General features: G+C 37.7%; 1 protein-coding gene across 6 annotated transcripts in view; it reads left to right on the forward strand.

The window, feature by feature from the left end:
* Positions 1-8,929, forward strand: part of ANKIB1 (ankyrin repeat and IBR domain containing 1) — an 83,431-nt gene extending 74,502 nt beyond the window's left edge. For 4 of the 6 annotated variants that reach the window (XM_017817712.1, XM_017817708.1, XM_017817709.1 and 1 more), the window contains 4 exons: positions 381-432; positions 3,632-3,743; positions 5,275-5,408; positions 5,758-8,929. In XM_017817712.1, coding sequence (XP_017673201.1) covers positions 381-432; positions 3,632-3,743; positions 5,275-5,408; positions 5,758-6,510 — 1,051 coding nt within the window. In that variant the 3' untranslated portion in view covers positions 6,511-8,929. The remainder of the gene's footprint in view (positions 1-380; positions 433-3,631; positions 3,744-5,274; positions 5,409-5,757) is intronic. The other 2 variants (XM_017817711.1, XM_017817714.1) reach the window with 2 other exon arrangements.
* The last annotated feature ends 6,318 nt before the right edge of the window (positions 8,930-15,247 follow it).

Here is a 15,247-nt window from a genome sequence, read left to right on the forward strand (position 1 = left end):
TTACAGCCTTTGGGGAAAAATGTATTTGAGGATCACTGCTCTACTGTTGCAACATAAATTGCTTCCCCATTTGTGATATATTAATGATTAGATTAGGCTTCCATTTCACTTTTTTTTATCAAGATTGCCACTAAATGCCTGATACACTTCAAAAATCTCTTAGGTATTTGCTAAAAATATCAGGTACTTCTGTCATAGTCAAAAATTTATTTGTAGGGCTTTCTAGATTAATTTTGAGGCAAGAATTAAAGGAGAACACTTGTTAAGTTTAGAGAGTTACAAGTGCTCTAGTTTTTAAATTTCAATAGGTTTTGAAGCTCTGGAGGTTGTTCATATTTGTTCTACTTCTAAACTCAATGGTATATCTTTCCATTTTATAGCTTTGCTGGTGGAACATGGGATTGGGAATATTTAGGATTTGCATCCCCTGAGGTAAACTATTTCCTTTTAATTTTTTTAACTTAGTTCTGCATATTCTAGAAACACAGGTATGATCACAATCTGCATGAAGAGCTGCTTTATTTTGAGTCAAAGCATTTCAAGTTGGTTAAGCTTTCATTTCATTTATTTCACAATAGAAGGAAATATATTCATAGCTAATTGTGCAATGACTCTAAGCAATGCCTCTATATGATATAGTTATTTAAGGGGACATTAGAGAAGCTATTTTGAGTTCATCATTTTCCAAGTACCTAACCAGTTTTATAATTGAATATAAACTGGTGTCTGTGTACTGCAGAACCTTAAAATAATAAATATATGAAATCGTTTAGATTACTTTTGAATGCAACATTAGTCCAGCAGAATTTGACAAAAAGCCTAAGAAATTTCCATCCTTCTGTCAGAATCCAAGAAAAACATGCAGTCATACACATAAATATTGTTAACTATTTCAAATGTTTATTTTTATTGTTATGTATTGAAGCAGGATGAAAATTGCATACTCAAATGACATTAACTTTTGCTACTTAACTAAGAATGAAAATTATAATTTTTAAATTAATATTCTATGATCTGTATTTGGGAAAGAGTAAGTAGTTTTGGAGACTCTGCCCTAAAATATGAGAAGCTTCCTATAAAGCTTTCCTTTAGCGTCTTAATTTTTATTAGATGTTTTGAGAACATTAGATTAAAGCATTCAGTCAGGAAGGAAACTTCATTTCAATATTTCCTTGGTGCTGTTTTCTTTCTATCTAGTCATTTTTAAGCATCCTAGAAAACTCCATGTACTTTTTCTATATATTTCCTTTACTATTGTTGCTGGTGAGCATCACGCTGGTGAGAAAACGGCTCGCTTCTCTACAAAAGATCAGCTTGCTTCTCCTATCCAGTTCCTTTAGTTCTTTCTTTTGAAATAATGCCACATTTGATAATGTCAAACTCATTATGATGTTACTGTATCATCAATGGAACTGGTTATGAGAAAAAGCTGGTAAGAAATGTGTTGATAAGCTGTTCAGCAGTAGGTGCCATTGCAGCTGTGCTTAGATCATTGCTTATGAGTTTTTATGACTTGGCTAAATGTGGCACTGTGTAATGCAAGTTGGTTTCTTTGCTATGTAGCTATCATGAATACTTGCAACCACCTATGCTAAAGGAATTTTGTAGAATTAGTAATGGTTATTTTTGTTTATTTTAGTGCATTTCACTACAAAGTGTTTTACATAGTGCTGTACTTTTACTGACAAGCAGTAGAATGACTGTGTATAGCAGATTATTGTAGAAAACAAAATCTTACTGATTTTAGCAAGGAATGCTGGTTGTTGTAGAACACTGTGTGAAACCAAGATATTCTTACCCAACACAATTAAAACTCCTTTTGCTCACATGTAGAAAATTGTTCCTTGTAATTAGAAATAAATTTTCATACATAGTAATTAAGATCTCTTTCTAAAGGTTAATAAGCAACCAAAAGTTAAATGGCTCTTAGTAAAATCTATTATTTTATTGCAAATAAATGACAGATAAGATCTGATACGATTAATAAATCTTAGTGTTCAGCAATCACTTCCCATTATTACTTTCCTGATTCATAATGTTATAATTATATATTTTTAAAATCATTCAGTTATATTGTTCTATATCAAGGTTTGATTTTGTGTTGTTTGGGGCACTGCCTTCCATTTAGAAAAGCTCTGAGCTCATTAAGAGCTGGAAGAATATTTTAGAGAAGAATCACTTCCTTTTTACCCTGTTTTTTTATGGTGTTCCACAGACTAAAAAGCATATACGACTAACCACAGTTGAAGACAGTGTTGGGCTAAATGGACCTTTTGTCCAGCTCAGTAACACTATTTTTATGTTCTTACCATTTTCATGGATCTTGTTATATGCTGCCCATGCTGATGATTTTGTGACTATTCCTTTTGGCTTGCATGTGTCATAATGAATAAGGACTTGGTCTGAGACAGTTCATGGAAAGAAAACATACTCCCATAATATCATCTACACATTGTGTAAGAGAAATGATACTTCTGGATTTAAGTTTTAGGTTCTTTATATATTGAGGTATTCTATGATGAACAGTTAATATAAGAAAGGGAAAGTAATGGTACTGGTAGCTTTCCTAGTTCATTTGGCCAAATGAAGCCTTTGGGTTACAGATTTCCCAACTTGGGGCTCGGGAAAATAAAGAGCAGTGTTCTTTGCTGAAGAGAAGCGCTAGTACTGTGTGTATATTTTTATTGCCTTGTGTAAATGAATAACTGCAATTAACAAAAAACCTTACCTACACAGTCAGGTTTAGTGTCAGCTGTACAAACCAAAAGCATATCTGGAAATTTGCCCTCAAGCAATATAAAATTAGTTTCTTAATATTAGGAAAGGTATGGAAATCAAAACATTTATTTCCAAGTGTTAAGATAATTAACCCTTGGGATGTTAGCTTGATGTGGTCGTGAGTCTTTTCAATAAATGTTATATAAACTGGTTTTGGTAAATACACATAATATGAGAAAATACAGGCTGTAGGAGTTAATACCCAGGGGTATGGCTCATTAGCAGCTTAGGTTAGGCAAAAATAGAGGAGATTTGTAATTCATGGAATAAAAACCTATCAAAGACAGCTCAGTAGAAGAGTATCAGCTGTGGCTTAAGAAGTTCCTGAACCATAGTGTCCTGGAGGCTGGGAAAAGTATATGATGTATGTCTGCCAGCTTTCTGTCATCTCTTAAAAGTTATTTTCTACTGGGAATTGCTGGCAACAGAGATTCTGAGATAACAATTGGTCTGATTCACATTAATTGTTTTGATGTTCCAAAATCACTATGTATACATTTATTAAAAAGTGTGTCAGTGTGTGTGTATGTAAAGTTTGGCATCAAAGCTTGTAGACAAAAAATGTGTACTTAGTGGAATTCTTGAAAAAGGAGATTGCAAGTATTAAAATGTTGGTAGTACATCAAGTATTTTCTTTGCAAATTTATTATTTTATAGATAGGATTACCTTGGAATTATTTTTGTTGTTTATGTTAAGCGTTGCATGATACAACTTGCAATTCATTTTTCTGGAAGCAGGTGATTTTATAATAAACGTATAAAATCACACATTTTTTATAAAAATGTGGTGCTTGTAACTCAGAAAAATAGTACTGCATGCTGCCCTGTGTTTTGTAACCTTTGGTTTATGCAGGAATATGCTGAATTTCAGTATCGGAGGAGGCACAGACAGCGTCGACGTGGAGACATGCACAGTCTGCTCAGTAATACTCCAGACCCTGATGACCCCAGTGAGAGTACATTAGGTACGAACCTGCCTGGGGCTGGGCTTTTTCTCTTCCTGACTCAGAAATTGCTAGAAGTGACCACAATATTTGTTCTTCTGTGGATACAATTTAAAAAAGTTTCAAATACATTGCTGTATACAACATAAAGGCTTGTTCTCTGTTAGAAGTGTTGTTGACTTCATTGTGGCTGCTCCTCTTCTTAAAAAGAAGTGCATTGATCTTCCCACTAACAACTCCTCGGCTGTTTAGCACAGGTTTGCTTTCCTGAAGAAATTTTGAAGGGCACTCATATATACAAGCTCTTTTACACCAGTTAAAAGGACCAGTTGTGTATAGAGTGTAGAAGAAGGTTCCCCTGCTACAGGCCTGTGGAAGGTTGTCATAAGGCTGTGTTTCAAAATCCTGCTCAGAGGCTGTATTGGCAAAGGTAGACAGGAAAGAAGTTGGCCTGGGCTGTGACTTCCAGCATTCTACTCTTCTGAGCAGTGCTACGACTGGTAGCACCGTCCCTTAAGGTCACTGTAACTTGGCTGTCTGGGATGTCTCAGTTCCACCAGGACCTTGGCAAAGGTAAAAAATAGCTTGAATCCAAATCATATTGTGACACTGTTTCTGCAGAGTTGCCAGTTTGTGTGCTCTAAGCCATGCTGCACAAACTCTCATTGCTGTGTCTCATAAACTAAAGTCCTATACTTTGCTTGTTCTTTAAAACCAAAAGGAGAAATCCTTTACTGAGGAGAAAGAATCAAATGCTTTGGTTCTTCCCTATGCAAATAAAATGCAAAACCATCTTGTTAGTTCGAGGACCAGAATTTGACTGAACACTTGGATGTGGTAGTGATGACCAGTTCAATGTTAAAGCATGCAAGAGAGTATTAGTTTGTCTCAGTCTATATCATTTTGAGTTTTGCAGTGTAAGATTCCATTTTCCAAAGTCAAAAGAGCTACATTTATTTTTATTACAGAGAATTTCTTTCTGAAAATGGCATTTTACTTCTATTTTTTGTTGGTTGTTTTAAGAAAACAGCATTGTCAGTAATTAAGTTTACACTAATGACTCTACTCTTAATTATGCTGCAATGTTAGGGTAAAAATTACTGTAATGTTAACATTACAGCTGAGGTTTTGTCTTTGAAAGAACAGAGAAATGGGCAAACATTTGTAATCCATCTGTAAATACATCCTGTATTGTGTCCATGTGCAGTATTTTTCAGGGCTTTCCATAAATCATGTCTGTGCCTTTGCCCCTTCTGCCAACAGGCTCATGCTCCTGATAGCATAACCCATCCTTTCAAGGAGGAGAAGAAGGGCATTGAGAGTAGAAAGGTACAAATGAGCCAGGCAGTCAGTGGGAAACAGTGAGACTGGTGTTTTGCCATTGTGTAAGAGTTGGTGTGGGAGGAGTGGTTTGGATTTTTTCATTCAGAGTGAATAAAGGAGTAAAATTGCACAATTGGAATCCAAAAGGAAGAGATTCTGTAAGTAGATAACAGTGGAAAAGGTTTCCTCGCTGGTTCTTCAACTATTTTTGTTTCAATTGCCCAAACAGACACTCAGGAAGGTGGGAGTAGTAGAAGACATGGCACCTCCATGGTGAGTTCAGCTTCTATGGGTATTCTGCACAGCTCTTCGCTTCATGACTATACCCCTGTCAGTCGCTCTGAAAACCAGGATTCTCTTCAGGTATCTCTCCTAATCTCTTTTCCATTCTCTCTGCTTTGCTTGCCTTCCTCTGCTCTGCTTTTCTATGTCATTTTGTCTCTCTGCAAATTTTCTTAATTCTTCAATGAGACAGGGAGAATCTAGGACAACAAATTACACATTCACAGTGGTAAGAATTGCTAAACAATCACTAATGTAACGATAGTCACCTTTTAAATTGTGTTGTCAGTCTGTCAGTAAGAATTGATTCTGATGAATGACCTATAGGAATAATGAATGAATTTCAGATTTGAGCCCAAGTTACTTTTCATCCAAAATATGTAACAAGATGCAAGTTTTATGCTGAGAGCAACTTTATGTATTTCCACAGGCTCTGAGTTCTTTGGATGAAGATGACCCAAACATCCTGCTAGCTATTCAGCTGTCATTACAGGAATCTGGCTTGGCCATAGATGAAGAAACGAGAGACTTTCTAAATAATGAGGCATCTTTAGGAGCAATAGGTACCTCTTTGCCTACAAGATTGGACTCTGCTCCCATAAGTATAGACAACCCAAGGGGCGCTTTGAGCAGCTCTGAGCTGTTAGAACTTGGTGACAGTCTGATGAGACTGGGTGCAGGCAATGATCCCTTTTCAGCTGATCGTCTTCATTCACACCCCTGCAGTGATACAAGAAGTGGATTATACTCAACATCTAGTGATGCTGATTCCAGCAGTCAAGATCCCCATACCAATGAAAATCTACTTGGAAATATTATGGCCTGGTTTCATGACATGAACCCACAGAGTATTGCTCTGATCCCCTCAACAAGTACAGAAACAGATGAGGAGTCACAGCAACCCAGTACTGAAGATGGGTCAGCAGGGCAACCAAATCTTAGAGACACAGGGCTGGAGCCTCAGGAAGAGCATGCACTATTTGAGGATGCACTCAAAAACGAAGGCAGAGGAACCCAAACAGAGGAAAGCACTTCTGAAGAAAACATTATTCCAAGTGAAACAGTATCACAAATTGGTGATAATAACAGGGAGGTAACAAGCACCCTGGATGCTTCAGGAGATACTGCAAGTCAGACTCCTCAAACCTCAAGTGAATGGATTGAACATGTGCATCTGGTATGAACAAAAACTAAATCTGGAGTAAAAGAATGGCAGTGACAGATGGTACAGTATGTGGAGTAAGCATTATGGAGGCTTTGATCCACATAACTACAGCTCAGTTGTAACCACTGATGTAACAACGGATATTTAGGAGTTCTCTTGAATTGTAGTTCTTCATAATAATGTGAACCTTTCAAGGAATATCCTTCGCATTTATTTAGGTAGTACTTGCCTTTTTGCTCTCAAGAGAAAGGAATAAGTAGGTTGTATTCCACATTCCTAATACAATGCAGCATCTGTTTAGCCTTAGGTTGATGATCCTTAACTTGAAAGTATGGATTAAAGGCTTACACTGATTATTTTGGTTGGTTTTCCTAAAAAATAGTTTATTCCATTTTTTTAGAAATCATTATTTCACCAAAATAACATCTGGCAGTTCATTTGCATTTTGGTTTTGTTTTCCATAACTTTTCCTTACTCATTTTGCATTTTTGTTAGCAGTGTGAACGGAGGTATTTAATGCTTCTCTTTAGTACTGCTCCAGGAACAAGTTTTAGGGGATATTCTTTCCCATTAAAATCAAAGATTTTTTCATGTCTATTTACAGTCCAAATGTGCCAAACTGTGAACGGTTAACTGGCAGTAGCCTAATGAAACAGTGCAGTGTTACTCTATCCAACTAATCCCACAATTCTTAGCAGTGAAAGAAACCACTGGGTAGCATTGCTTCTCTAAATTTAACTGGCATGTGTTGCCACGGTGACTGCATTTAATTAAATGTAGCCTGTATCTTAAGTTAATAAAACCTAATGCTGCTGTTAAACAGTTATTTTAAATATTAAAATACAGTGAGCTAGCAACAGCTATGCTGTATTTTAAGAGACACTTTAACGGAAGTGCAATCATAGTTCTTTGTTTTCATAATTCTACAAAGCATTTTATGCACTAATAGTGCAATTACTTTTAATGATAACATTTTATAAAAATATAGGAATACAGAATTTTCATATATTAGTCCCACAATTAAAACTTCAGATAACACATTCTGCTCAACATGTTACGGTGCCTTTGCCTAACCCAACTGGATAGTTGCCACAGTTAAACAAGTAATTCAAATTCAGTGTGTTCTGGAGTAACTATGCTATTAATTGCAAAGACCTCCATAAAACCACCCATGGCCTTGCCTTTACAGTAAATAACTAAACGTTCAGTCAGTGTTTTTGCATAAACAAAACACTACTAGGTATTTGTTCAATTGCACAATATTCATTTGCTGTGTGATTACTGTTTAGTGTAAGAAAAAAAAAATTAAAAAAAAAAACAAACCACAAAAAACCTTTTCCTAGTTGTTGTACCGTGAAAAAAACAAAATATACTGGTTTTAGATTTGCTTAAAAGCATCAATCTACAGTTAGTGAAATACAATGGTACAGTATGTAATTACAACTAGAGTAAGTTGTTCAAATGGCTGTTTTAATTACATATAATCAAAACTTGTCATAACATGAGCAAATTACATACACTCCATTTTAAGTTTTGCTTAACTGTTACCAGAGATTTGTTGATATAAAAGTTTATTACTACTGAGTGTGTATAGGCAAGTGTCATGATAGCAAAGTTTATGTATTGATTACTGTGAGTTCAAGTGAGTGTTTTGGTAACTAATTCATGCAAATCCAGCTTTGGAACCTTGCAGTCACAAGGTTCATATTAGTAAAAAAATTAATTAAGAGTATTTTACCTTTACCCCATAAAAACCTTGTCCATTTTGCAAGCATCTTTAGAGAAAATGAATAGAATAGTCTCAAATAATTTTCCAACTTTTCCTCTAGCCACCCTACTCCTGACATAATATTGAGCCTTTGAAAAATACCTGTAGGTATAAAGTCCTTCAACTCAAACAGTCCTTCATGACCCGTCATCATGAATTGGTCTGAAAGTTGTTTAACTCACAATAGCTTCCTTGAATTTCTGAGTAGAAAGATTCTCACAAAAAGAATATGTATTGCATTGAGATGTCTTGCAAAGTTACAGTAAGATATGTAAGAGTGCTCTCTGTGAAGATAGTGAAGTTTGTGGGTTCTGGTTTTTTGTAATTTGGTTAGGTTGTGCAGTATATCCATTGTTTCTGTGTTACTCTTATGAGCATGAAATTAGCCTATTAAATTTGTATTTTCTTGGTACTTATTTTAACACCATATTCATTGACTTTACAATTCAAAAATAAAAGTTTGGCAAGACTATTTTGTAAACCTGTTAATTTTATAATGTAAAAAAATTACTCTAACCTTGAATTGTTATTTGCACTTTCATAGTCTATACTTGATACATTCCCACTTTATATACAAGTAGGATACTACAACCATGTAGATGTTTGGCCAAATGAATGCTGTTAATAATATGTAAAATTCTTTGATTAAACATTTATTACTTAAACTAATTCCGTTCTGTCTTATTACATCTTAGACTTACTGTAGCAGATCCTTGAGACTGCTGACAGACATTTTTAGGATATGTTTAATCATGTGTCACATTAGGTGGGGACCATGTAGTAATTGAATGTTTTGATTTGTAAATATAAGGTACCATCATTAAGCTTTGAAAACAAAATCTAAACCAGACATTAATTGCCACAGCCATATTTTGCACTTGTTCTTTGTAGAGTAAAGCCTTGTCATTACAAATAGTGCTGCTAAAGAGGGGATGGGGCTAATTTTTGTGGAAGATTCTGTTAATCAGCATTACTTAAGTGCCACTTAATATCCAGTCTTCATTGTTACCAGGCAATTCCAGAGTGCCTCTGTCACATTAACAGGCACTAAACTGTTCTGCTCGTTGTTACAGTAATGCCATCAACTTCCTCCACCGCTCATGCCAAGATCACAGAATGGTTTTAGTTGAAAGGGACCTTAAAGATCATCCAGTTCCAACCCCCCTGCCATGAGCAGGGACACCTTCCACCAGACCAGGTTGCTCAGAGCTCCATCCAGTCTGGCCTTGAACACTTCCAAGGATGGAGCATCCACAGCTTCTCTGAGCAACCTGTTCCAGTGCCTCACCACCCTCACAGAAGACATCCCACTTTAATACTCATGGAGGCTGGTAAGAATGGAAGCCAAACATGCATAAAGATAGCTAGTTTCTTTACAAAATATTGCCTAGACAATCTCCTTAGAACTGGACAATATAGTGATTACTGTCCTTATTACTCTTCCGTAGATCAGCCATATATGGAAACTTGAGAGATGTAGGGAAACCAGTGATCATGCAAGACTGAGTGTCATTTTTAGCATCTTGTCCTCTTAACTGAAGAGTAAGGCAAAAGATGTGCATCAAAAAGATCAACTGTAAATAGTGCACAGAGCTGTTTGCTGTCAGTCTTTGTATGAGAGCAAAGAAATTAATTAAGCCTTGACTTTCTGCAATGCCATGCTTTCATTCCACTTCAAAAACAGACAAGCATAGAATTAATACTATTCCCCAAATACATAACAACATAAAACAATTTAAGTAGTTCATAAAAAATTACTAAAAATAGAATAACAGAGTAAAGAAAAAATGTTTTCTAACTTAACTGCAAAGCTCTTTCTTCCTCAACTTTTCATAGTCACTTAAGGTTACCTCTTACTAGTGGAATGTTAAAGTTAATTGTTAACAGGGTGGTGTTATTTTAAAATTATGCAGGTCTTCATCTTTACAGAAGTCCTTTCTGCATTGAAATGCAAACTTGAGAAGGTTTTTGCATAGTTTTTTTTCTTTTTAGATCATTTAGATGAATATCTAGATAAATGGAACATAAGCAAGAAAATATTAAATGTAGGTGTTCAGTACTGTGCATACATAATCTTCAGAATTCATATTATAGTGATATTTTCATCCAAGCATAAGTGTCTTATCCACCATGAGGTAGTGGAAAAATGATGGGGGATTTTGTCCTGGGGTTTTTACACTGGAATTGTTCACTCCATTAAAATGATTTACCTTTACATAGTTTCAGGGAGTATTTATCAGTTTATGAACCCAGATGTTTTTCTCTGAGTAACAGTGAACTATGCAAATTATTCATCAGTTATATTTTGGCCACTGCACCTTCTGCTCTAATTATAAGATCAGTTTTATTTATAATAATCTATTGGAAAGAAGGTCTTGTTTGAACACTAGTATTTTTACTCTGCAAATTCTACAGTCACTCTTATTGTCTACATGGTTTAATGTGGCAGTCCATGTAGCCAACCTCAACATGCCTTTAGGGAGGCAAACAAACAGCAATGTCATATTAATTATCCAGCCCAGATTCACTAACGTGATTGCAAAGAATGCTAGAGTTTATACATGTTATAGCAGAAAACTTCACATTCTCCAATTTAAAAAGCAAAACAAACTTACTTTGAAATTAGTGGTCTTTATTTTCAGTTCAGGCACCTGGAGTTTGAGGCTCTCTCTCTGACCATGACTCTTTGATGGCCTAAGTAAAAACCATGTTCACCCTATTTGTACAAAGTGAGCAGGGAGCTGCCTACCTCAGAGGGAAAGTTCATTAAAAAATAGTACAGTGACAATCCCAAGTAACCTGTTAAGTGTAGTTAAATGAAAAGGATAAACTTATCTCCTGTTTTTGAAATCTCAGTGTAAACAGTAATAAACCAGTAAATAACTGAGGTTGGTTTGCACTTCTTGTGAAATCACGTACAACTGGCAGATTTCCCTTATATATTTTTACGAATTAATTAAAAAGAAAGTCTATGTGATTAACAAGTCAATTTACATGTACAGTGGGAATGTGCATGTTGTGCCTTCTGGCATCATACAGGCTTGTAATGGAGACACGAAAACATTCTTTAACAAAAAACAAAGAAAATGAGTTTCCATAGTCACAGTTAACAGCAGTACCCTCTATTGGCACTAGTGCAAAGAGAGTTACTTCCAAAGTCACAAGTGAGGTTGCACCCAAGGCCCACATCATTGCAGCAGCATTGTATAGGCTAAAAACCAAGCCTGAAGTATTTTTAGTGGCATGCAGTTTAGCCGGAACTACTAATTCAAAGACTGAATTAGAAATACTACTGTTCAAAGACTTAATATCAAAACTGCTCCAAGTCCTCAAGAACTGTCTCAAATGAAGCAGAAACAGTAACCTGTGAAGATAACCTGCTAAACAGAAAGCTGGTACTATGAGATCCACATTTGCAAGGAGATGTAATGGTGACAAATTGCCAGTTGTTACAGGAATAAGACCTGAGGGCCCAAACCAACAAAACATGACAAGGGCAGAAATACTAACTTTTGTTAAAAGGTGTTATTTCTTGCTGTTCTTGTATCACAGAAGCATTCAGAAGAATGACACAGAAGTCACTTCAGAGACAGCTTTGGCATGCTTTAAAAGAACCAAGTACTTGTGGTCATTTTATGTTATCTCTGCCATTGATTTAACTATCCATGTCCCACAGGGCCAAAAACCAAAGACTTCACAAAATCTGGGGTTCTTGGCTCTACCATACACTTGAAGGAGTAATTAAGACCCAGAAGCTGCAAGAAAGGTGCATGCTACCTATGCAAGTAATAATTGTGCAGCGTATCTCAAGAATAGCGTCAGTTTTGGCTATGGGAACTAAGAATAAAACCTGCTTTTCTCACAAAAGACGTAGTAAGTACCATAGTACAGGACCATGCAGAAATGCAGAATGCACCAGTCCATCAGATTCATACCCAATTTCATGCATTTACAACACAAATATTTCTGGAAAAGCATTCCAGGTGCATCCTCTGCAGCTGACTGTGGAATGGTGACACTCTGAAAATAAGAACAGAGGATTCTTCAGCTGTGTGCCAGCAGACTACCAGATAGCAGTAGGAAGCTAAGAGGAAACAATGCAATGAAATCCACTGCACAGCAATTCAACTCCTCAAGCAGGAAATGAACAGAGTGTGTGTGGATGTGCAACATTTCCAATAAAAAACTCACTGAGAGGTCCCAGGAAGAAAGGGTTCTGCATCGACAGCCAGTGTGTTTCTAACACAGTCCCCTCCCCAGGTGGAGCCAAGATTTTTTTTCTCCACTTTTTTCTCCTGTCTATTTACATCTGAAGTATCTCAGAGCAGGGATGGGTTCTGATGACTCCAATGGGCAGCCCTTTCTCTTACCGGAGCAAAAATAAAATGAAGTGGAAATTCCCATTAATTGCAAGAAAAGAGTTTTACTCTCCAACTTCATCTGAGCTTACACTGTGTGAAATCCCTCAGCTAAATCAGGCACTTCCAGTTCCAATCAGGCCACAGACTAAGAGTTGCCTTTCAACCCACTTCAAAGACAGGCTAGTTCTATTAAGGAGAATCAGAAAACTGAAGAGGATGCTCAAAATTTAGGATCAACATTCTAAAACTTGGGATCTGCCAGAGAGGAACTTAGAGAGGAGTACTTTTAAGAGGTCCTGAGCCCTCCTTCCCTGCTACCCATAATTGCCAGGTATTCGACAGCTCTTAAATCAAAACATTTCAGCTATTGCCTACACAAAAGTAACCAAAAAAGGTCACCCATGCTAGTTCTGTTGGGCAGAACTAAAATAAAAGACATGCTGGGTTTAATTTTTTGACAAAATATGCTAACCACTGCTCTTTCCATTATCTCTCAGGTGAGGTAGGGAGTGATCAAACAGCACTCACAGCCATCCTTGCCTCTCCCTGGTCTTTCATGAGGCCAAAAGAAGTGCACTGTAATCTCAAGGTGTTGTTTGACCTTGAATTACATTGAAATGATAGTCAAAGCCCCAAGAAATGGTGAAATAAAACCCTTTTTGACAACATAACTTAAATATGGTTGGCTAAACCCCATTGAATTATCACCTCAAATTAGCTTTCTTAAAGCTTGAGCTTTTTTGGTTTGAGTTTTTTAATTCAAGTTATAATTTAAAAGTAGAAAGAAAAATCATAGCAAACAAGTTATCACAATATGCAGTAGCATATTTAAGAATATACAGATATATGTAAAATACACACATTCTACATTTGTGGCAGAAAAGACCCTGCAGCATTGTTTTGGAAAGACCAAAGGGTTAGAAGCCCCAGAGTTGGGAAGATGGTAGGAAGGCTACAGCAAAACTGGAGTTGAAAAAACCTATTTCCAATTTTACTTGTTATCCATTAGCAATGTATCTTATAAAAAGTCGCAAAATGAAAACTTTCACAAAGTATTAAATACTTATCTGGACAGAAATGGACACTGTCATTCATTTCTAGGCCATTTCTACACAGACCACTGACGCTATGCCAACGTGATGGCACTGAGAGGGGCCCCAGTAGTGGAGGACTGCTGAGGTGGGTGGTTGGGAAGAAAAGCAGGCAGAAACTGGGAAAAAAGTGGTGGTGGAAAGAGTTTAAAGGTCTCTGTGAGATCACTGATCAGCAAGATAAAACTACAGAGGGATGCACTAAAGAAGCAGGAAACAAAAACAATGCCCAAGAAGTATAAACAGCTTGAAGGTAAATCGGGATTTAAATCAAAATTGAGGAAATAAGTTGGGGACCCAAGACAAGAAAGTCAAAGCTGGTATGAAAGATAGGAGTGCAAGAGGTTAAGCGTAGCTGTCTATGAGCCAGTACCAACCCAGGCAAGGCCTCTAGCCACTGCACACTGCATGAATGGAACATCTGTAAATAGATCCCTGGAAATTATGTCTATTTGTGTCCACTGAGAACAGGACAAAAAGAAATCAATTTAATTTGCACCAAAGAAGGTTTAAATAAAACCTAAAACAAACACTGAGTATGGGAACTAAGAGGCTGCAAATCATCGTGCACGAATGGGCATTTCTTTCTTAACATCAGACTAGACAAACATCTCCATGGGATGGTCAGAGACCATGTGAGCGGCATCAGGGTGAGGATGTTAGATCCATGGTTCCTCCATGTAGCTCTGAAAGTTTCACAAAGACACACATTCATTACCTTAGGTTTTAAACTATTTGATATGTGACAAAGGGTTCATGCAAGAGGGGCGGTTGGCTTAATGAAGACCAAAACTTCATGTATGTTGAGGGTACTATTCTTCTGAAACAGGACAACTGTTGGAGCCTGTCTCCTGCCCTCTGACTTTGTGTTGAGCAGGAAGGATGACTGCCGTAAATCCTTGGATGACAGTGCCTGGTGTCCGCCAGCAGATGGGAATGGCACAGGTACCAGAGGCAGCTTCTGTGCTCTGCTTCACAGAATCACAGAATGTTAAGGGAGCTTAAAGATCACCTAGCCCCAAACACCCTGCCATGGGCAGGGACATTCCCACTAGAACAGGTTGCTCAAGGCCTTGTCCGACTTGGCTCTGAACACTGCCAGGGTTGCGGCACACGCAGTTTTCCTGGGCAACTTCTTCCAGTGTCTCGCCACTCTCACAGCAAAAAATTTCTTACTAATATCTAACCTAAATTTCTCCTCTTTAGGTTTGTAGGCTCTACCCTGCAGAGCCCCTTCAGGAGGTTGCTGTAAGGTCTCCACGCAGCAGAGACCTTCTTCCCTTCTCCAGGCAGAACAGCCCCAGCCGCTCCCACTGGGTCTCCCCCTGCCCGCCTCTATCCCTGAGAGGCAACGCTCTCTCTGCCACGGCTTCTGCCGACGGGTGAGATGTTCCCTGCGGGGGCCAGGACTCCTTTCCCTGCGGGGCCGAGGGCTCCTTTCCCGGCGGGGGCCGAGCGCCGCCGCCGCCAGCAGAGGGCAGGGCCGGCCCCGCCGCTCCGGCCTCGCCGCCGCCACATCCGCCGCCGGCGGGAAG

The sequence above is a fragment of the Lepidothrix coronata genome, unplaced genomic scaffold (assembly GCF_001604755.1).
Source record: "Lepidothrix coronata isolate B3197 unplaced genomic scaffold, Lepidothrix_coronata-1.0 Scaffold62, whole genome shotgun sequence".
NCBI classification, from domain to species: Eukaryota; Metazoa; Chordata; class Aves; order Passeriformes; family Pipridae; genus Lepidothrix; species Lepidothrix coronata.